Raw genomic sequence first — 22,920 nt, forward strand, 5'->3', positions numbered from 1 at the left:
TTGCAGCAAGATGCAGAGACAGTTCTTATTTGGTGTGGAAGTACCTGTATGTTGTGAACGTCTTCTTGCGGAAAATGAGGATGGGCAAACTGACGGGCCATTAGCTCCGAGAGCTACATCACGACTCAGCTTTCGCCCTTAAGATTTTCAACAGATAATCAAAAGTTGGTCATTATGTGGGTATATTGAGATCAGGATGCAACTCTCCATAGAGGTGTGTGTGTAGTGAAACCTTTATTTGTGGACTAGGCCAAGCCTTTCGAGAATAAGACGAACGACCAAACTCAGATTGAGCTACATACGGTAGTCTCACGACTACCTCCTCCAACCTCCGGAAAAAGCGACAGATCGGGTTTGGAAATTAATCAAAGCTGGTTGCGATCATACCCTGTGGGAAAGCTTCGCGACTCAGTTTTCAGCATGCTGGGGAACTGCGCAAAGTCGCGAGACTTGCGACTACGCATATACAAATTGACAATCAACGGGCGACCTCAAGATGCTTTTAAATGGGTATGCCAACACTTGTCACAAACAGTATCTATCAATCTTGGATGAAATACCGATCGCACCTTTTTACCTTTCGCCCCTAAACCAAGCCATGTCTCTTACACCCATCGTCGAGGATCTCCTGCAACATGCTCGCAAGTATGACAGCTATGCTGCGAGCGGAAAACAGTTCCCCAGTACTCGGCAGGAGGATGAAGACTATGTGCTAGCACGACAAGCCGTTATCGATGGTGCCCAGCGCCTGCGGTTGGCGGCAATGACACCCGACCAACGGCTTCATCAATATATGACCCGAGTAAGTGATGTGACTTGCCCTTAGCGACGAGGGCATTGGCGAGGGCATTGGCGCTGACTTTGTCTACTCGAAGGCCTATGATGTCGCCGTCATGCGGTTGGTCAATGACCTGGACATCGCCAACTCAGTACCGGACGATGGTATCACGTTCCCCGCCCTCTCCAAGGCGGTCGGGGTCCATGAACGGGCTCTGGTAAAGATCATGCGCAGCGCCATCTGTCACGGCATATTCTGCGAGCCGCAGCCCAACTTCGTAAAGCACACCGAGGTCTCGCGGTTGTTCCGCCTCCCCGGTATCCGCTCGTTATGCAACTTCACCACTGAGACGGTTCTTCCGTCCATGGAGAAACTTCTCGAAGCGGCCAAGAAGTGGAACGGCTCGCAAGACCCGTCGCACTCGGCCTTCAACATTGCCCATAACACCACGGGGCCCATGAACAAGTTTCCAAACGAAGCCTGCTTCAAGGCCATCATGAGCGCCGCCGATGCCAAAGGCTTGTCCTCCTACCCGCTATGGCAGGACATCGACAAGCCTGGCGCTGTTTTCGTGGACGTCGGCGGGAACCACGGGTACGGGTCGCTGGCCATCGCCAAGGCGACGAAGTGCCTCAGCTTCGTTGTGGAGGACATGCCTACCGTCATTGAAACGGCGCAGAAGCAAGAGCGCCAACCTGGAGGAGTCCTGGCTGACCCTGAAGCGGGCCACCGCCTAACTCTGAAGCCGTACGACATATTCTCTGGACCGCAGCCGGTTTCCAATGCGGATGTCTACTTCTTCCGAGCCATCTTCCACAACTGGTCCGACGTCAAGTGTCGGGAGATCCTGCGTAACATGCTGCCAGCTCTCAAGCCTGGCGCGCACGTCGTTATCTGTGACATCGTGCTGCCGGACCGTTGTGATACGGCGTATGAGCAGCACTACTGCCGGTACGTCAAGTTTGTGAGCAATGAGAAATCTGCGTAGAAAGCTGACTGTTTCACGGCACAGAATCTCCGACCTAGCAATGTATGCACTTCACAATGCATGGGAGCGAAGTGAAGCCGAGTGGACAGACTTATTTGACTCGGTGGACTCTGGTTTTTGCCTACAGGAGATTTACACTCTATGGCCTGGATCGTACCAGAAGTTCATCCATCTTATTTGGAGACCTGAACAGCACTGAACACGGTGTTATGAGCATTCCAAGATAGACACAACATGGACCGAACATCCATCGAGCAGTCTCATTCTTCTGCCATAGACTAAACGTATGAAACAGTGTTCTTTTACAGGAAAAAATTGAAGGGATATTTTCTTTCGCAACTCTTTACTTAGGACAACACTAGGCATAAATTAGGTTATTCACTAGTAAAGAAGTAAACTGTCATAATATATAAGCTACTATTACTGCCCACGTAACTAACAGAATCATTTTATTACATGACAGACGCCTAGCTCCTACCTACTATATACTATAATAGTACATATGTTCATTTAAGTGCAGTAACTAGCTATATAGATCTTAAGCATCGTAGGCTTAATTCCTATTGGGGTCCCCTAGGTAAGAATCCTACTAAAGTCTATATAGATATTTACTACCTATGATTAGCAAGACGTACCTAACTAGGTTTTTTATGAAAAGTGTGCTCAGATCTAACTTTCTAAGTCGAATCTAGGGGGTTTATCACAATATATAAGCTACTATTACTGCCTATGTAACTAATGGTATTATTTTGTTATGTGACATAAACTTTCTATTATTAAAACCCTCTATGGTTAATTTAGTTAAGTTTCTAAACAAAATAACCTGCTGCTTCCTGTTGCTCTTGTTATTCTTATTACTAGTGCTAATTTTATAACAGTTTAAGAGTTTTATTATTCTGAGTGCGGTATCTTAGAAAGAGAGTAACTACCCTACCCTTCATTCGAGATGCCCTAGGGCTGTCTTAAGCACACGGTAGTGTACAGCACAGCTCCACTGCCGCTAAATACGCTGGAAAGTCTGGCAGTCTTCGGCATCAGACCAGATCTTCTCAACATAGTGTGTGGATAGCGTCGGGCCGAGCTCGTCTCGCAGCAGAACAAGCGGTTGTATTGAAGAAGTTGTAGGTGAGGATGCCCTCAACCCAGCTGAACTGGCGGTTTCCCCGGGTTTCGGACTCAACAGATTCCTAACCAAGGAGAGAACAAATATCAGACAGGTAAACAGCTGTGTAAATTATAATTTAGTGCTGCCTGTAACTTGTTAGGTCGTAACAGCTTGGAAGGGGCTAGAAATGACTGACATAAGTCAAAAGCTAAAGAACTTAGGATAGCTAACACAAGCTTAGGCTGATTGGTTACCGTATCCTCTCATCAAATGTAAAGTCCGCACAGGCTATACGCTAGTCCTATTATAGAAAGCGGTCAGCCTACTTACACGCACACCCACCCATGTAACCCTAACCCTTGCCACCTAGCTTGCTGCTGACGTAAATGACTCCTTGCATTCTACCTGTACATCTAGATCCCTGTTTCTGCCAGCCCGCTTACCCCTTTCCAGCAGCCCGTGGCCAATGCAGATTTAGCATTTAATAAGAGGATACGGTATATAGGTAGATCACCTTAAGAATTTTGGTAGCAGTTAACAGGCAGACAGATTACAGGTCAAACCTTAGCATCTCAGACTATCTCAAAGTACTGACCCACCTCCTCTTAAGTCACTTATGTCCCTACACCACTAACTTCTCTGTCCCCACACCACCAACTTCAAATCCTTAACTTCTAAGTTAACAAAAAGAGAAAAATAGAGCTTCTATAATAGTATATACTATAGACTAATTATCTTAAACTTAAAGGGGAGTCTCTAAGGGTAAATTCCTCTAAAAAGTTGATTTATGCTACTATATTCTAGATGCACCTTAAGCTAATAGAGATATCTCTGTTTTCTTCTTTTTTCTCTGGGAAAAGGGTGAGCTGGTCTGTGCGTAGGTCTGTGCAGGATTAAGCGAGAGACTTCAAGAAGTACTTTGATGACTCAAGTGCTGCCCCGCAATGTGTCTGCCTGTTAACCGCTCCCAGAATTTTAGGCCCTTTGGTTGGTTAGCTACGGGGTATGGGCCAGTCCCACTGGTACCTGCCTTGGAAGTTAATTTATATAGGAAAATAGGTAACTATTAATAAGATCTGCAGCTAAAAGTCCTTTTTTGCTTAGGCACTTGGTGCATGTTTAAAAACATAGAGTTCTGCAAGATAGAACTGTAATTATGATGTACCCTCGGCATGATTTTGAGCTTGAGGGTATCATGTTACCAGGCCGAAGTAACTGACCCCTGCCAGGTAACTACCGGTAACGTCCCCCCCCCCTTACTACAGAACTTTTCTGTTGGTGAATATCCTCCCTCTATTATGATGTTCACTTATTGGGGGTAACATCATAGGGGGCGTTTACTTTCCCCTGCCACCCTGTACTTGGCTGGCGTTTTGGAGCATTTGAAACTTTACTGCACGCATCGATCATTCTCGAAGTAGCCTTGGCCAGGACCACTAATACAACGACGATACGCAGCGGCAGTCACGATTTGTTTACGCCTACACGAATGTACACGTTGCTCTTGAGTCATGGATGCTCTGAAGGGGTGGATGCGCTATGTTTTGATGTGGGTTCATTCAAAGGAAACCCCTTTTGACTGTGCTCTTGAATTCGCGGCAAGAATCAACCCTTTTTGCCCGCACTTCTGACGACTTGGAACGACTCCAACTCGAACACTCTCGCCAGTCTCATAGGACCCCGATCTTCTTTTTGTAACCAAATCTCCACATAGCCACTGGAAAATGCGGCGTCTGTCACCCATCTCGTTACTAGCCACTCTCGCCGCCGGTACGGTCAGAGTTGGGGCTAAAGATAATAACAAAGATGCTAGTCAAGTGATTAATCAATCAGTGACGGCTACTCTCGTTCGTGACGTAGCCGTCATTGGCGGAGGTACCACAGGTGCCTTCGCAGCTTCTTGGCTGAAGGATAACGGCCATACATTCGTTCTTGTTGAGCGACGAGGGAATCTCGGAGGCCATAGCCAGACATACATCGATCCCTCCACAGGCCACGCAATCGAATACGGCAATGTCTTCTTCGAGGACACAGACACAATGCGGGACTATCTCAATCGATATCACGTCCCATTCACACAAGTAACGCCAGTCAACGACCCAGCCCATGCCATCCAGTTTTACAACCTGCAGACCGGGGAGAAAAGCACTTTCGAGCCCCCGAACCCGGTAGCTGTGCAGGCCGCTATGGATAGATGGATTTCGATTCTGGCTGAAAATTTCTCCTTCTTGGAAGAGGGTTACTACCTCCCTGAACCTATCCCATCCGATCTCCTCCTCCCATTCATCGACTTTGTCAAGAAGTATGACTTGGACGACATGCTCAACATCGCGTTTCAAGTCGGCCAGGGCTTTGGCGACTTCCTCCATGCCCCGACGCTGTACGCCGCCAAGATTCTCAGTCGCTCTTTGCTTGAGCAGTTCAAGCGGCAGTCGATGCTGGTGACACCAAACAATGGGCTGTTGTACCGCCATGCCGAAGAAGAGTTTCGCACAGCAGAAAGCCTCCTGCTCTCCAGCACCGTCATTCATGTCGACCGCAACCTAGACGATGACGGCTACATGTCGGTGTATGTCCAAGGCCAGGACGACGGCAATGCAACGTCAATAACTCGGATCCGCGCACGACGAATGTTGGTGACGATACCACCCCCTTCCTCCCTGGACTCCGGCTTTGGGCTCGACGAATGCGAGCACGCCCTCTTCTCGAAATTCACCTGCAACTACTACTGGGCAGGCGTCCTCCGTAACGCCCCGCTCCCGGCTCTGGAGATCCAGAATTGCAACCCCGCCAACCCTGGCGGCGTGCCCACGCTTCCTGGCATGTATGTCTTCGAAGGGACAGCTAGTCCTGATATCCACACATTCTGGTATGGCGCTCCCGCCGGCGCCGCCAACCAGACCGAGGATGGCGTAAAAGCAGACGTCCTGGCGACGATCGAGAGACTCCGCCGCGCGAATGGCGCAGTGTGGCGTGAGGTCGAAAGTGCCGGTGAAGACGTTGAGTTCCTAGCCATGGGCGACTTCAACCCGTTCGCGTGTATGGTCAACGCGGCCGACATCAAAGACGGCTTCTATCGTCGCTTATATGATTTGCAGGGCTACAGAAACACGTGGTGGACTGGAGCAGCTTGGCATACGCATGATGCTAGTTTGCTACTGGATTTCACACAGAAAGTTCTCGTCAACATGACGGAAAATGTTTCTTCAGAAAGCAACAAGACTGAAGGGACGGAAGAGTTGTGAATTGACTTCCACCGGATGCGCTGTTCAAGCGGTTTCCGCCAAGTACATACCTACCTTGGCGTAAAGGAGAGCAATTAGTTGTGTCGCTTGACTTGTCTCACAAGTCGATCAATGTAGGAGAGTTTTTGCCGATGCAATCCTTTATTCCAAGTTTTAATTAATCTCGGTGTCATGAATCGGCTCGAAGTTTTGCTTGGTAACTTGAAATGGCGAAAACTCGGCAACAGACGCGGTGACGTGATAGGAATCACGTTAATACGCTTCGCATTCGACTCTGACAGGGCTGAGTGCTAGAATTCACATTTACAGTTTATTCATATAATATATACAATTCTACGCAGAGAAAAACAGTCTTGGAGAAAAATGCACTCGGTCGCAACGACGCCGCACAACGACCAGCTCAAGGTTGACATCCCCTATGAAGAGTTCTAAATCTTTTTGATAAGAAGCTTGCGCTTCACGTCAGGCATATTCTAAAAGTCTGGAGTCAGCTCGCGCAACCTTTTCTTGTCGTCGATCCCAAGCTTACCATGTTACCAAACTCAATGTTGGGGTATCTCTGCATCTTGCCGTCGGGGCCGGGAACAACCTTGACATCGAAATTGGTGAGCAGATGGACCAGAATGAGCTTGATCTCAGTGGAAGCAAAAAAGCGGCCCGGGCACGCATGCTTTCCCCATCCAAAGGCCATGGTTCCGTTCGTAACCGATGCGAATTGGAAATGATTGCCCTCTCCCTCGTTCTGCCGGAGCCTTGTAAACCGATGGGGGTTAAACTTGTCGGGGTCATCGGGAAATAACTCCGGGTCGCGGCCGATGTGGTGGACAGGCACTGCGAGCATTGTTCCAGGCGGAACGGAAACGCCGTCGGAGAATGTGAAGGGCTTCATGACCTTGCGTCTTGCCGATACTGTTATAGTTCGCGTAGGGTCAGCTTCCGGCATTTCACGAAGATTTGTTAGGTTTCCCTACGTAAGTCGGCGGGGTTTAGGCGTTGGGACTCCTTGCAACAAGCATCGAGAAGTTTCATGTCAAAAAGTGCTTTGGAGGTGATCTCGCCGTTATGCTTTCGAAGTACGCTAGCAATCTCTTTCCGCACGTCGTCCATAATCTCAGGTTCGGCAGCAAGGTCGTACAGCCTATATACTCGGGAGAAGCCAGGTCAACAAGGTGGACCACAGGGACAGGTTGTACGACGTAAAGGTGCAGTGTAACTCACGTTGCAGTGGCAGTCAAAGCGGTCGTATGAATGGCCACAGCGCTCAACGAGAGCTGTAAACGAGTGATGTCGCCGTCATCCTTGATCTCGTCAGGGAATCGGTGGGCATTGTTGATGATCCACTGCAACATGTCGTCGGGGACCGGCTCCCCAGTAGCGGCTGCTTTCCTACGAGCCTCAATGGCGGGACCGAGAAGTGTAGCGATGCGCGTATGGGCCTTCCATACCCGTCGAAGAGGCGGGATCAACGGTGCCACGAATGCTCGAGATGCCTTTGGGAACATCTGCAATAACTTGGGTCCGCCGAAGGCGTCCGCTGCGTAGTTGGCGGCCAGGTCCATATACTCGTCAGTCCGGCAGTATTCCGGTCCCACGAACATCCAGCCTGACACGATGGTCACTATACGGGCGAAAACATGGTGAATGTCGACTTCGGACCAGTCTGGATTTCGAGGCAACTCGGACAGGACTGCGTCAAGGGCGACAACACTTAATTCCGGCGTTGCCTTGCCTGTGAGCAGTTTATTGGTTAGAACCTTGAGATATTGTTTTCGATGTTATGGCTATTGTGGATATGAGGACATGTCGAGAGTGGTTACCTAGAGATGGGGTCAAGTCTTGTTTGACGGAATGGATAAGAGCTTGAGAAGTCACATTGATCTGTGTGATAGATGCTTCAACAAACTGGGATTTTCAGCGAAGCTCACTTCATCATGGTAACTTGTTCTTCATACCTCTTCAAAGGGGGCATGTGGGCTGAGTACATCTTCAGACGCTGCAGCATAGGAGTTCAGTAGATGATAAGGAACGCAGACATAGTCTCCTGCATTTATTAGTTAGACAGACCCAGTTGATTCATGAAGGAAAGAAGACTGAAGAATAAACAAGCAAAACAGACTGCGGGTAGACGAAAGCATAGGCATAACCGGCCGTACTCGCCTTCTGGAGAAAGCACACGGTAAAGTGACTTGAACCTGCGGTAGCCTTCGCTGTAAAGTCTCTTTGCGTGAGACTCATACTCTTTCAACTTCTTCTTTCTGCTTCCCTCGCCGGAATACGGAATGTGTCCAAGACCATCGTCTTTTTGAAATGGAAGAGACCACAAGAGTAGGAAGAGGATAGCGCCACCTAGGATGGCAGGAGAGATCCAAGGATTCACCGGGAAAAGACTCAAGATTGACCTTATCGCCATGTTTGTTGATGGATTGGTAGAAACAAGTCTAGAGGGTTCTTTCGAAACTGAAACTGAAGTAGATGTTGCTGTGCAGATAGACACAGCAGAATGCCTTGGGTTAGGATGAAAAAAGAATCGCAAAGAGCAACGTTACTGCATACAATAGTGAAATCCGACAGACAGAAGCTTCCGTTCCGTTCCACGAACAGACGAGGTGAAGAACAGCGGCTTGACTCACACCCGCAGTCTTTGCCGAACGCGAGAGCTTGACTGTGTAATTTTCTCAAAAGTTCATGTACCTGTTGATCAGGGCAGTGGATGTTGATGGAACTCTGTCCTATCCACCGATTAGACTTTTCCAACTCCTTTCTTCATGATTGCAGGCAGTCTGAATCAGCAGTCTGAACTTCAGAAAGCAATATTTTGAGTAGTATTTCCGCAAACATCAAAGTATCGTTTGGTTGGTGGCAGTGCTGTTGAAAAATGGCGCAATCTGTGCCAAATGCTGATCTGCGCGACAAAACACATCACGAGAGTGAGGCCGGAAAGTATCGCTCGCCGTTGAGGGGTTATAAAAGTTTACATCAATGTAACTACTAGACAAAACGGGAATGATGTTGATAGAATCGGCAAGTTTGTAAATTTGACTCGTGAGTGGGCAGGCATCGCCGATTTGATCGACTTCACTACTTACCCTGCATGTCCGAGGTGTGAGGACAGATTGGTGAACAATCGCGGATCTGTAATCGTAGTGTGAGCCTATTCAACTAAGCGGGCAAAAAAACGAAGAAATAGTCATGGGGTGTACGTAGAAGGTAACACGATGGTACCAGGCCGAAGTTAATTGCCCCTGTTAGGTAACCAATGTTCACCCCTCTACTACGGGGCTTCACTTTTGATGAATATTCCCCATCTGTTCTGATGTCAGCCATGGGGGTAACATCATAGTAATTAACTTACTCCTGCCACCCTGTATTTCCATTGTGTTCTCTACGCCCCAGGGGTGCAGCTCGACCGGCACGTTCCAGCACACTGGAACAGAACCGAGTCAGTATTAGGTTCAACTCTAGCAAAGTCGGATGAACCGTTCACGAAGTGCCTAATGCGGGTTCGTGGGGAACTGAGGGGCATAAACTAGACAGGGCTACCTGGGGTTGCAACCCATCGTCCGGGGCCCGGCATCAGCGCCTAGATCGCCGATGCCGCTTCCACCGACCCCCTGTGCTACCAATTCAAGCCGGGGAATACCAGTTTGATATCGTATGCAGGGGACAGTCAGCAGGGTGCCTCAAGCTAGCGGCAGTGACAATCTAGTCCTTGACAGTTTCGACATCTTGGCTTGATTCGCAAATTCATGCTTCCTCCAGCTTCTGGTTCCCTCGATTGTCTTTTAGCGCTTCCAAAGTCTCCTTCAGTTGATGGTGTGTGTACCACGGCAAAAAACCTTTTACGTGTTACTATTTCGTTTGGACGTCAGCATTGGATCTCATGATGGCGATCCAAGAGCCTTCTCACGTGGGACGGAATGCATTTTTCCAGGTGCGTGTTGCAATCAACTCACACGAAAACGACCGGCGAACGACTAATCGGGTACTAGATTTTTTCGTATGCGACGTCTTCCGACGTCGTACTCGTCCTGTTGGCGATAGCAGCCTCTGTGGTTCAAGGCTCTCTGATGCCCATCATGGCAGGTTTCACTGTAAGCGACCAACTGGAACGTACTATGGCTGACGTGAGACTCTACAGACGATACTATATGGGTCGTTAGCTAGCGACTTTGCCGGAGTAACATCTGGGACACTCAGTCGACAGGCATTCCTGGAGCGTCTTTTTCAAACCACGCTGTACTTCATTTATTTGGCATTGTCCGAGGCCGTCGCCAGCTACGCCATGTGGATGGGTCTCACAGTTGCGGGGGAAAACATGACCACCAAAATACGGTAAGTGGAGGGCCGACAAAAGATCATGCTGTTCCGTTTACCAATCTTTGACAGCGAGAGGCTTCTTTCTGCTGTTCTGGAGCAAGGCGTGAGCGGTGCTGTCAAGATCAGCTCGGGAGAAGTCACGGCTCGAATCGGTGCAAACTGTGACCTGATCCAAGATGGCATCTCAAGCAAGCTTGGGCGCGTCACGGCTGCCATGGCGGGGGTTGTTGCAGCTTTTTGTATCGCGTACTACAGGAATTGGAAACTGGCGTTGATGATGAGTAGCGGACTCGTTGCTTTCGCAGCCACAGGCGTGACGGGCGCCATTCTTATCAAACGCTTCACGGACAAGTCAATGTCATATCACGGCGAGGCTTCTAGCATAGCGCATGAGGCCATTAGTGGCATTTCCTTTGTTATAGCCAGCTCGTCACAGGACAAGATGGCGGAGAAGTATTCTTCCAAGCTTGAAGCAGGGCATAGGCCTGCTATTGCCTCGAGGGCACTGGGGGACGTCATGGTCGCACTCATTACATGCATCGCAACCCTTCTTTTCGCGCTTGCGTTTTGGCAGGGCTCCAAGTTATTTGCTGCGGGTGACGCGGATATCGGCGACATAATGACCGTTCTCCTGGGTGAGCATCTCCATGGCACCGAATTTCATATCAACTGCTGACCTTGCACCAAGCCGTTCTTCTAGGCACAGCATCTCTGGGCTTGGTTGCGCCAAACGCACAAGCCTTGGCGAGCGCTGCCGCCGCAGCCTCTCAGAACCTCGAGACAATTATGACGACCAAGTCGATTAACTCGGTTTCGGACGAAGGGGAAAAGCCCGATTCCGTCAGAGGCGCAATTTCATTCACGAACGTTCACTTTTCCTACCCGAGCCGAGGCGATGTTGAAGTTCTCAGGGGGCTGAACCTTTCAATTGAGGCCGGAAAGACGACGGCACTGGTAGGGTCGTCAGGATGTGGTAAAAGCACCATATTCAGCCTCATTCAGCGGTTCTATGATCCCACTTCCGGTACTATAGAACTAGATGGCAGGCCGCTTGGCAAGCTCAGCTTACGATGGCTCCGCAGCAGAATGGCTGTTGTTAGTCAGGAGCCGGTACTGTTCAACACAACCATTCACGCGAACATTGCGCATGGCCTCCGCAAAACCGCAAAAAGCTACAGCTCGGAAGAGGAGAAGGCTTTGGTGGTCCAGGCAGCAAAGAGCGCCTGCGCGCACGACTTCATCCTGGCACAACCCATGGGATATGATACGGTTGTCGGTGACCGTGGAGGGCTTCTGTCCGGTGGTCAGAGGCAGAGGGTTGCCATCGCGCGTGCGATGGTATCCAACCCCAAGATTCTTCTCCTTGACGAGGCCACATCAGCTCTTGACAACGTCTCGGAAAACTTGATACAGACAGCGCTCGCCGCCGCCCGCCAAGACAGAACCGTCATCATGATAGCCCACCGCCTGTCCACCGCCAGACATGCAGATCACATCGTAGTCCTGGACGAGAATGGAGTGGCAGAGCAGGGGACATACGATGAGTTGATGGCACTTCGTGGGGCCTTTTTCAAGCTTGCTAGTGCACAGAAGACCGAGATGCAGCCTCCGGAGGTGGGAGACTTGGGACTTCAGAGCACGGTATCACTGGACTCGCTTGACTGCGGAACGGCCTCCTATGGTGTTCAGCCTTTGGATGACTCCGGTCATGGACGTCCCGCGACGGCGCAGGAAGATGGTTCAGTTACCATGTTGTTGAGCAACGGGTCTTCAGCCGAGCAGCAGGTCGAAAGCCAATTCACGGGAAAGGACGTCGCGAAATTCGTGGCCCAGTTCAACTCCAGGTCCCGTTTTCTGTGCGCGTTTGGGCTGTTTTGGACGCTCGTGTCGGGCTTTACGTCTACAGTTCAGTCTTATGTCCTTGCTCAGGTACGTTTCAAAAAAGATAAAATAAGCATTCTCCTCCTCTTGCTTCTACGCCATTGTGAGCGGTTTTGCTGACTTGAATCATGGGAACAGGCCATCACCGCATTCAGCGAATCCTCGGTTCGTTCGGGGGTTACAGCCAACATTAATCATTGGTCACTCATGCTCGTTGCCATTGCTTTCGTACAATGCGCTTCGTCGATTACCAGAGGTTTCAGTCTAGCCGTTTGCACCGAGCGCTTCATTCTAAGAGCGCGACGCGCTGCCTTTGGGCACATCATGCGGCAGGACAAGTCTTTCTTCGACACAGAAAGCTGCGCATCCATCACCACACTTCTGTCAACACTAGCTGGCAACCTGGATGGTCTAGGAGCTTCTCTCCTTGGAACCTTCGTGGTCGGAATCGCAAGCCTGCTGTCTGCGGTAGGCCTGGCCATTGGTATCAACTGGCGTCTCGGTCTAGTCTTTTCGGCAACAGTCCCGGCCCTCATGGCTGCAGGGTATATGCATGGCGCCTTCTCTAGCAAGCGAGAGCAGCATACGCGGCAGCTTTACGCGCAGGCTGTCAGTTACGCCAACGAGGCCATCGACTGCATCGCAACCGTGGCCTCTCTTGTATTGGAGTCACATGTAGAACAGAACTTCCACGCGTCCATGACCGAGATGCGCCGACGAAGCATGAGGACTGCGAACAAAGCGTGCTGCATATATGCTGTGTCTCAAGCGGCACAGTACCTGTGCTTCGCCGGTTGTTTCTACTACGGAGGCAGACTTGTAGCTTTTCAGAAGGCCACGATGCTTGAGTTCTTCATCTGCTTCAACGCCGTGGTCACAAGTACGCCCGCCACGGGCAGCTGCTTCGGCTTTCTTCCCAACGTCCACAAAGCCAAAGAAGCCGTCAAGACTTTGATTGGGCTACTGGCGAGACAGCCATTGATAGATGGTTCAAGCGACAACGGTTATGTCGTCAACGGTCCATCTGAAGAGCTCACCCTTGACCAAGTCACATTCAAATATCCGAAAACCAGTCTTTTCTCGAAGAACACCATTGAAAACATCAGCTTGAGCGTTCGTCATGGGCAGTTTATTGCTCTTGTCGGTCCCAGTGGTAGCGGCAAAAGCACGATTTTGTCACTCCTCGAGAGGTTTTACGATCCGCAAGCCGGTAACATCTCCCTCGACGGCAGGGATATACGCTCGCTTCAACTCAGGTCTCTTCGAAAACACATGGCTTTTATTACCCAAGAGACAGTGCTGTTCTCTGGGACGATTCGTGATAACTTGCTTCTTGCGGCGCCGGACCCAACCGCTGTATCTGAGGAGATGATCAACGACGCCATCAAGGCATCGGCCTTGGAAGACGTCATTGCGTCCCTCCCAGAAGGGTTGAACACTGCTGTTGGCTACCGCGGAGCTTCTTTATCCGGCGGCCAAAGACAAAGACTAGCAGTTGCTCGTGCACTTGTCAACAGTCCTAGTATCTTATTACTTGACGAGGCTACGTCGGCTCTGGATCCCTTGTCAGAACGTCTGGTTCAGAATGCCATAAACAACGCCTCCAAAGGGCGAACGACGGTGGCTGTTGCGCAGAGATTGAGTACTATCAAAGACGCAGACTGCATCTATGTTGTGAACCACGGTCGTATTGTGGAGTTTGGAACCCACGAAGACCTCATTCTCAAGAGTGGGCTGTATGCGAGCATGTGGGGGGAGGCACAGGGCCCTAAGACAGCCATTTGAACTGGACATATTTCCTTGACAGAACTCGAGCCATTCACTGTTCATAGACCCGAAAACTCTATACTTAGACTTTCCGTGATTATTTCTTCAAACCTTTCATCAATTACTCAGGATGAACTTTGGGTATTGGAGCGCTTCTGGACGTGCCAGGATAAGGGTTATGTGCCGTTGAGATCGCCCGAAGGAGCCTAAAAGGTTGATGTCATATTGTTTGAGTTACCCGATTGTGGATGTAATAGATAGGAGGGTGATGAGCTAATATTTCGGCTCTTCCGTTGTGTTCCTTCGGGCCTCTGAGCAAGGAACCGGGAATTACTGGGATTTCAGTTACAGTTTCTCAGAAAAGAGTATAAAGAAATTGCTCTCCACTCTCGGTACATGTTTAAGCATGATGGGAAACTCTTACACCGAGTGTACAGGTATATTGGAGGGGTATAACTAGTTACTCCAATAAACCCTAATACAAACACTAGGTATCTATGGCTTGTACATGGTGGCAGGGGAAAGTTGATGCCCCCTATAATGTTACACCCCATAATTGACATTACAATAGCGGGGGGATACTTACTAATAGAAAAGTTCTGTAGTAAGGGGGGTGGACGATAGTTCCCCGGCAAGGGTGATTTACTTTGGCCTGTTACTATAGTAAGTGTTAACTCTGACAAGTAATCAGACAAGCTAATATTACGCCCCCACCCCCCCTCCCACCCCCCATCCTGTTGACCTGAAAGTGAATACTAACTAATAAGAAATAAAGATGAAGATAATCCACAGTGAAAGTAAGAAATCATAGTGAAAGGGATGGTCTTGACCTATCCCGACCTGGAGGGCAGCATAGGAAGCAGGGTAGTGTCGAAGTTCTCAGTACAAGTTGAGGCACCCCCACAATATTTAGGATTGTGTCAATGCAATATATACTGCTAGACTATACGTACTGAGAAGAATAAAATTCTCGTTGAATTTAGTTATATATAGTATCTATACGCCTAAGCATCACTTATCTTACCTGTTGATGACGTAGAATGGACGCTTCTCTCGGGTTAATATGGGGGGGGCAGTATCAGCTTGCATTTACACTCGAAGCTAACGGAGCTGGAACGGGCTACATAAGCTCATACTCCTTGCTTATCGGGTTGTGTGCGTTGGATCAATACGCAATAGAGCTCACAGCTGTGTGATACAAATTAATATTTGGATCTACGTCAGGCCTCCATCGCCCGATGTAACGGAATAGGATAGAAATCCTCTTATATGACTGATTAGTGACTGAATCATGTACACTCCGTTAGCCGTTGGCCCCGCAAAATGCAGTTTGTTGAGAAACAAAGATGTAAAGGCCGATGGAATAAGTGGTATATCTGATTTCTAGAATCAGAAAGGCACAAAGACCCCGATGATTACACGTGATTCGTTACAACAACATATTTCCCTCGTCAAATACCTCGACCTGTCTTCCACTCGCTCTGTTGGTGCGGGCTCGTGGTTTTAGATCAGGAGGCACCGGACCCTATCATGTCTTCCTCCAATCGATCCCGTGAGGGGAAAATCATTTTATTCGGCGACCAGACAACTGAGTTCGCCCCATCTTTGAAAAGAGTCATTGCAACTGCAAAACAGAGTTCTCCGTTAGTGCGGAAGTTCCTCGGGGATGCCGTCGATGTCGTGAGGATCGAGGCACGTGGAGTCTCTTCCGATGAAGGACTAGACGTTGAGACCTTGAGCTCTCTCATTTCTTCTCCAGACGATTATGAGAAGTTGGAAGACAGGACTGGAGTAATTCAAACCGTTCTCACCTGCGTATCCCGCCTTGGAGAGCTACTTCTGTGCGTTCACATCCAAGATTATCAACAACCCCAATAGCCACTTTTACTAACGTCTTTTACTTCAAGTCATGCGGAACAAGACCCCACAATCGTGAATTGGAACCACAACAGCACACGCATCCAAGCTCTGGGGCTCTGTACTGGACTCCTGCCAGCAGCTGCTCTTGCAGCTGCACAGGACATTCAAGACTTGGCCCATCTAGCTTTGCTTATGGTCGGAGTAGCGTTTCGGCTCCGTATTGAACTTCATCGCAGATCAACTCGTGTGGAAGCGGAGAATGGTATCTGGGGATATCTTGTGGTGGGACAGACAGTTGACGAGATTGAATCCGCGCTGGACGGATTTCACAATGCCAAGGTACATTTTGCCCCGTTTAACTATTGCTCATCTTCAAGAAGAGGCCATTTCCTAACGCACGCCAGAACATACCGATACACAAGAGAGCATACGTCGCTGTGGCGTCAGATGCTTGGTCCGCAGTCTTTGGGCCACCTTCAACGATGCGAAGACTTTTCAAGGAGTCATCCTTCCTGTCCGGAGTGTCAGTTTCAGAGTTGTATCGTGCGAATGGTGCTGTCCACGCTCCTCACCTTCCGGAGCTTGACATGAAGGAAATCATCGGCACTGATCACCCTCTTCTGAACCGCCAGCTGTCGCCCAACATTCAGGTGATGTCAACGAGCGAATGCCAGCCCTACAGGGCGACAACCTTGGGAGACCTGCTGCGGCAGGTGCTCTACGACATCTTGATCCTCCGTCTTGATATGAACGGTGCTACAAAGGCTGTGGCTTCCACCGTGCCAACTGGCTCGTCTGTCCAGCTCGTCGTCGTTGGAGGATCGAACGCAGTTTCAACAGTCCAGAGCGCCTTGGACGCGCGGAAAGCAACCGTTACGGTTGTCGATCAATTCTCCTTGCGCCCAGCACCAGCTTTGCGTAACGGCTCTGGCAAGATCGCCATCATCGGCGTCGGGGGTAGGTTTCCTGGCTCGGAGAGCGTCGACGATTTCTGGAAATCACTTTTAGACGCGAAAGAGTTTCATCGACTTGTAAGTCTTCGTTCTGGTCTTCCCAAATGATATATCTTGAGCTGATCAAATTGGCACTGTCAAGGTCCCCGAAAGTCGCTTCGCATTGGACGCGTGGCAGCATGCCCTCGGACCGGATGCCTCACTTCCGTATGGCTGCTTTTTAGATCGGCCCGGGCAGTTTGACGCACGTTTATTCAACATTTCGCCGCGAGAGGCCGCTCAGATGGAACCCATGCATCGTCTCCTGATGCTTGTGACTTACGAGGCGCTCGAGACTGCGGGATACGCTCCTAATGCCACTCCAGCAACGGACAAAACGCGTATCAGCACTTTCTTCGGCCAGAGTTCCGACGACTGGCGCGATGTGAACCACCAAGCGGGCATCGACACGCACTACATCCCTGCAACCGCAAGGGCGTTTGGTGCCGGCCGCCTTCACCACTTTTTCAAGTGGGAGGGTCCTGCATTCACCGTGGACGCTGCCTGCGGCTCCAGCGCTGTCGCCATCAGTCTCGCGTGTGCGTCTCTGGCCAGAGGGGACTGCGACATGGCTGTGGCAGGCGGAGCTATGCTCGTATGCTCGCCAGATGCCATGGCAGGCTTGGCTAAAGGGGGCTTTTTGTCGCCAACGGGAAGCTGCAAGACATTCAGAGCTGATGTCGACGGCTACTGCCGAGGAGAGGCCGTCGCCTCTGTGGTTCTCAAGAGACTTGAAGATGCTCAGCTTGATAACGACAACATCCTGGGCGTCGTTGACGGCTGGGCTCGCAATCACGCTGCCTACGCTTCTTCCATTACCCACCCTCATCAACCCAGTCAAGAAAGAGTCTTCCAGCAAGTCTTACGGGCCTCCGGCGTTCAGCCCACTGATATCGGCTACGTCGAGGCTCACGGCACCGGTACCACGGCAGGCGACCTGTGTGAAGTAAACTCGATTACCAATGTATTTGGCGGCAAGCGCACGGCAGACAATCCTCTCATTCTTGGTGCCGTTAAAGCCAACGTGGGCCACGCTGAAGCTGGTGCTGCAATCGTTGCTTTGATCAAGGTTGCCATGATGCTCAAAAACAACGGGACGATCCCTCCGCAGCCTGGATTCGAGAACCCGGTCAATCCGGCCCAGCTGAACCCTGAGTTCCCTTCGCTCGCGAGCCGACACATCCACGTGGCAAACGGCCGCCAAACCCTCAAGGCGGGCCAAAAGATTGTACTGAACTGCTTTGATGCAACCGGAGGAAACACTAGCTTTGTCATATCACCTCCACCCGCGCCCAAGGCCTCTTTGCCAAGTCTGCCTGCCAGTATGGTGCCTGACGAAACAAAAGACCCAAGAACTCACCAAGTCGTCGTCTGCTCCGGGCACACTTTTACGGTAATGAAGAAGAACGAACGCCGTATTCTCGATTATCTCATGAATCATAAAAATGACCCTCTGAGGGATCTTGCTTACACCTCCACCGCCCGCCGCATGAAGCACCACGCGTACAGGACGGCTTGGGTAGTAACCAGCACGAAAGAGCTGGGCAGAAGACTACTTGAAGACACAAGCAAGACAGAGTCCAACCTCAAGCGTCCCGGTTCCGTTGCCTTCACCTTCACCGGGCAAGGTGCAGCGTACCGCGGCATGGCCAAGCGTCTGTTCAACACTTCTCCCAGGTTCCGCAAATCCGTCCTGGAAGCAGAACGTATTTGCGAGATATACGGCTTTCCTTCGGTTGTCGACTACATCCAAGGTGACGAGTTGACGGGCGATACACGCCGGCCGCATATCAAAGCAGGACAAGAGCAACTCGCCACAGCAGTGCTGCAACTGGGCCTCGTCGACCTTTTGCATTCATGGAATCTCAAGCCGGATGTAATCATCGGCCACAGCCTTGGCGAATACGCAGGCCTCTGCACTGCAGGGGTGTTATCCGTCAGCGATACCATCTACCTGGTTGGCAAGCGAGCAGGTCTTCTCGGCGAGCACTGTCAAGCAGGGGCTTACTCGATGCTAGTCTTACCTTTGGCTAGTCAGGAGGCCTCATCCCTCGCCGCCGATCACTCGGGCTGCTGCGTTGCTTGCAAGAACACGTCCAGCACGACAGTCATTAGCGGGCCAACAGAAGCCATCTCAGCAATGCGGGACGCTATACGAAGAGATCGCGGCATGGAGGCCAAGACACTTCCCATCGCCTATGGCTTTCACTCTGAACAGATGGAACAGATCGCCAGCGGCGTCGAATCACTGGCGCAGAATGTTCACTTCACGGCACCGAAAACACCTGTAGCCTCAACTCTACTGGGAAGACTTGTAAGAGAAGAGGGCACTTTCAACGCCCAGTATATGGCTCGCCAGACGCGGGAGGCCGTGGACTTCGTTGCCGCTCTCGAAGCCACAAGCAAAGGCGAACTTGTCGATGATAAGACGGTGTGGGTCGAGATCGGCCCTGACACGGTGAACATCCCCATGGTACGCAAGACTTTGGGCGCTCCGGACAAGGACAGGTTCTTGCCTACCCTCAGCTCTGGCAACGAAGATTGGGCGGTCCTAGCCAACCTCGTAGCTTCTTGTTATTGTCGAGGGTTGGACATCGACTGGCATGCCTACCACAGAGACTACGAATCGTCCCTGCGACTTGTTGAGCTCCATAACTATGCTTTCGACCTGAAGGACTACTGGAGAGCGTACGTGCATCCGAAGCCCGAGCAGACCATCGTCAACGGCAGCAATCCTACTACAGCCATGTCAGGCAACGGAGTACCGAACATGCCGTACTTGACACCGTTTCTTCAATACCTAACTCACGAATCTGTCCAAGCAGACGGCGCCATCCAAGCAGATTTTGTGTCCAAGGTCAATCACCCGGAGATGATTGCCGCAGCCCAAGGCCACCTGGTTGATGGAACGCCCATCTTTCCCGGATCTGCTTTTTGTGAAATGGCCTACGCTGCGGCCGACTACCTCATCCCAAAACATCAGAAAATGTCCGAGAAACCTCACATCTCGTCGCTAGTCATGTATAACCTGGAGATGAACCGACCTCTCATTATCAGCACGTCTAATGACGACTCAGTTGTGCACACTACGGCCGTCTGCGACAGCCACGGCGTCCAGGTCAAGTTTAGTGTGACTTCCGGGCCGGACACCAATCCCCTGGGACAAGTGTGCATTCGCTATGACCGCGGCGCCGCTTTACAAACCAAGACAGGACCAACATCCCTTTTCCTCGTCAAGGCGCGGATGAACGCCGTCATCCAAGCAGTGAGGGGTGGAGAAGGCCATGTCTTGCGCAAGTCAGTCATCTACCAGCTCTTCGAGAGGTATATTGGCTACGGCCCGGGATTCCAAGGGATAGAGGAGTGTTTCCTCAGCCAGGACAGGACCGAGGCCGCTTGTACTGTTCGCCTTCCGGCAAGTCCGTCGGCTACAGGCGAGCGCGATGCCTTCAACATGTATTGGCGTGACTGCGTATTCCATCTCGCAGGATATATGCTGAACGGGCATCCCGACGGTCCCCCTACGGAGGCTAACATCGCTGTTGCCGTCAAGGAGATCCTGTTTGAGGACAACCTCAATTCTACGGACACTTTTCAGGTTTACACACATATGCATCCGACGGAAAGTGGCTTCATTGGGGACGTGTATGTTTTCCGCGGCCAGCAGCTTATCGGTCTCTGCTCTGACATGGTTTACAAAACGGTTTCTCCCCGACGCGCGGGATCTAAGACCAAGAAACCTGCCAGTTCTGCCTCGGTGATGGCGCATATCCCAGCAGTGTCCGCTACCAAAAAAGACGTAGTCGTTTCGCTAGCCTCTGCTGCCCAGCCTTCCGCGCTCAAGATACAAGTTCCTGAGACAACCGCGGAGAAATCCAACAGCATCACTGAGGGACAAGTCTCCACCAACAATGTACCGGCCGTAGCCCAGAAACAGCAAGACGTGGCCGACTTGCTTCTCGAACTCATCGCAAATGAGACCGGGTGGCCAGTTGAGGTCCTCGAAGACAACACGGAACTTGCAGACATGGGTGTTGACTCACTCATGAATATCGTTCTCGTCTCCAAGATCCGAGCCGAGAAGGGCATCGAGATCTCGGCGGCCAAGTTTCGTCAGTGCTTTACCGTGGCCGATATCAGAAACGCATTCGGAAACAGGGCTACACCGCCGCCAGCCGTCGAAGCCGCCGTTGCTGGGCAAGCCAAGACCGAGACGGGTTTCGTTGATGAGATCCCGGAGATCGCCTTGGACAGTTCGGGTGATGAGGGCTGGGGAAGTGAGACATCCTCTTCACCTGTCGACGGTCCAGTGATTATCTCTCGCCAAGAATCGACCGACACCGACATGTTCATCGTGGACCGGAAGGTGTCAAAGAGCGCAGAATCGATAGAATCTGTGAGTGGCGATGAGGGCTTTAACCAAGATGGCAAATACGTCGTCGAGGACTTCCTGATCCAAGGCGAAGCGAAGGAAGGAGTTCCTTATCTCTTCCTCGTCCCCGACGGCTCCGGCTCGGTGACATCCTTCTTTCAACTTCCCCAGCTCAGCACCAACCTCTGCGTATACGGACTGCATTCACCTTGGGTGAAGGAGCCAGAGGCGTTCACTTGCACGATCGAACAAGCGACCGAACTCTACCTGGCAGCCATCCGAGCCCGCCAGCCCCACGGACCGTATCTTCTAGGGGGTTGGTCCTCAGGCTGCGTCTTCGCTTACGAGTCAGCCCGTCTACTGCTTGAGGCTGGCGAGGAGGTTCTCGGCCTCATCATTATTGACATGCACTGCCCCCGGCCCTTGCCCGAGTGGATCGACACGACACGCGGGCTCTGGGAGTACTGGTGCGAGACGACGGGTCTCAACAATGTCTTCGCGCCGCTGCCTGACGGCGCGGACCTGGAGGCGCACCTCATCAGCAACTTCCGCGCCCTCAACAAGTACCATCCGAAGCCCATGGCGTCAGGGAAGAGACCCAAGCACGGCACGTTGATTATCTGGGCTAAAAAGGGCATGGGTAATGGACTGAAGAGAGAGGACTATGGCGATTTCCCTGACCCGCTCGGGCTGGGGGAATGGTTCTGTTTTGATCGGAATGATTTTGGTCCCAACGGTTGGGAGGAGCTGGTTGGTGACCAGATCAATTGTGTTGCCATTGACGGCCATCATCGTTCCATTATGGTGCCGCCAGATGTGAGTAACTTCCTCCCCATCTAGCCTATACCGGAGGACAACGCTCGAGGATGGACACTAACAAATATCCTACTTAGGCATACGAGCTCGTGAAAACCATCGACGACGGTTTAAGAAAGTTCCTTGCGTAAGGTCCGGGCAAGCCAGACCGAGTGTGGGTGTTTCCAGATGTATAGAACAGTATAGTTAATCCTTCGACCAAAAGATGTGTTATTTCAATACCTTGCTTGGCCTCCTTGAGGACCCCGATTCAAGTGACGGGGGACCTGGCGCCCAAACGGCGATTGCACGCCTTCCTTACATGCTCTTGCCCTGCCTCTGACAGTGCTCTACCTCCCTACATCTACAGGATTCGGTGCCTGGCCCAGACGAGTCTCGTTGTAATGGCAGCCAACGCCTCTTTCCGATCAACTGCCGCGAGTCCTTTGAATTATGTAGGGACTCCCTAACGACGGAAGAGGGACCTGAGGAGGGGCTAGACGGCGGATGGATTTGTTGAGCAGATGTCTCAAGCCGTGAGTACACCGACCGTGGTCTATCCTCTCCCCCGTGGCAACGTGGTCTCGCAGTTGGGGATATCATAAGAGAACCGGGAATGAGAAGAGGCAGAGAGAAGTCGACAGCATCGGTCAGCTCAGGTAGGAGCGAGATAGAGACCGCGATCGGCGAGGGTAGCGATATCGCTTACTTTGGTGAATAACTGTGTAGATTGATTGACTTGTTATTATGTTAAAGGGAAGAATCTTAGGCCTGGCTGACTCATCGACTACGGATGGAGCAGTAGAAGGCAGAATGTCAC

The 22,920-nt window shown here is 51.1% G+C and overlaps 5 protein-coding genes across 5 annotated transcripts; 4 read left to right on the top strand and 1 right to left on the bottom strand.

The window, feature by feature from the left end:
* Positions 1 to 526: 526 nt before the first annotated feature.
* LY79DRAFT_636535 (sterigmatocystin 8-O-methyltransferase) lies at positions 527 to 1,965 on the top strand (the record flags this gene model as incomplete). Its single annotated transcript, XM_060562274.1, has 3 exons — positions 527 to 802; positions 876 to 1,729; positions 1,791 to 1,965. Exons 1-3 carry the CDS (start codon positions 599 to 601, stop codon positions 1,963 to 1,965), a joined length of 1,233 nt encoding a protein of 410 aa, XP_060411614.1. The 5' UTR covers positions 527 to 598.
* A 3,516-nt stretch (positions 1,966 to 5,481) lies between these two features.
* Positions 5,482 to 6,456, top strand: LY79DRAFT_560869 (uncharacterized protein). The gene has a single exon (XM_060558368.1). It carries the CDS (start codon positions 5,502 to 5,504, stop codon positions 6,114 to 6,116), a length of 615 nt encoding a protein of 204 aa, XP_060411615.1. The 5' UTR covers positions 5,482 to 5,501; the 3' UTR covers positions 6,117 to 6,456.
* A 43-nt stretch (positions 6,457 to 6,499) lies between these two features.
* On the bottom strand, positions 6,500 to 8,158 carry LY79DRAFT_691914 (cytochrome P450; the record flags this gene model as incomplete). Its single annotated transcript, XM_060564758.1, has 6 exons — positions 6,500 to 6,589; positions 6,646 to 7,025; positions 7,088 to 7,254; positions 7,335 to 7,845; positions 7,934 to 8,018; positions 8,069 to 8,158. Coding segments are annotated over 6 exons (1,278 nt in total), but the record flags the coding sequence as incomplete, so codon positions are not given.
* A 2,034-nt stretch (positions 8,159 to 10,192) lies between these two features.
* On the top strand, positions 10,193 to 14,099 carry LY79DRAFT_705310 (multidrug resistance protein 1; the record flags this gene model as incomplete). Its single annotated transcript, XM_060565004.1, has 5 exons — positions 10,193 to 10,207; positions 10,321 to 10,448; positions 10,503 to 11,068; positions 11,122 to 12,362; positions 12,453 to 14,099. The coding sequence occupies 5 exons, from the start codon at positions 10,193 to 10,195 to the stop codon at positions 14,097 to 14,099; spliced, it is 3,597 nt and encodes a 1,198-aa protein (XP_060411617.1).
* Positions 14,100 to 15,611: 1,512 nt separating this feature from the next.
* Positions 15,612 to 22,252, top strand: LY79DRAFT_592055 (polyketide synthase; the record flags this gene model as incomplete). The annotated part of the gene is given in 13 exon segments (XM_060561366.1): positions 15,612 to 15,922; positions 15,989 to 16,280; positions 16,346 to 16,972; positions 17,037 to 19,790; positions 19,806 to 19,949; positions 19,968 to 20,219; positions 20,232 to 20,397; positions 20,422 to 20,582; positions 20,601 to 20,679; positions 20,860 to 21,299; positions 21,309 to 21,329; positions 21,345 to 22,121; positions 22,199 to 22,252. Coding segments are annotated over 13 exon segments (6,078 nt in total).
* Positions 22,253 to 22,920: the final 668 nt, after the last annotated feature.

The sequence above is a fragment of the Colletotrichum navitas genome (assembly GCF_030913465.1).
Source record: "Colletotrichum navitas strain CBS 125086 chromosome Unknown LY79scaffold_53, whole genome shotgun sequence".
Taxonomy (NCBI): domain Eukaryota; kingdom Fungi; phylum Ascomycota; class Sordariomycetes; order Glomerellales; family Glomerellaceae; genus Colletotrichum; species Colletotrichum navitas.

Bases quoted from the DNA above. Each gene is read 5' to 3' on its own strand.
- LY79DRAFT_560869 (XM_060558368.1), top strand. From the start codon at position 5,502: ATGTTGGTGACGATACCACCCCCTTCCTCCCTGGACTCCGGCTTTGGG.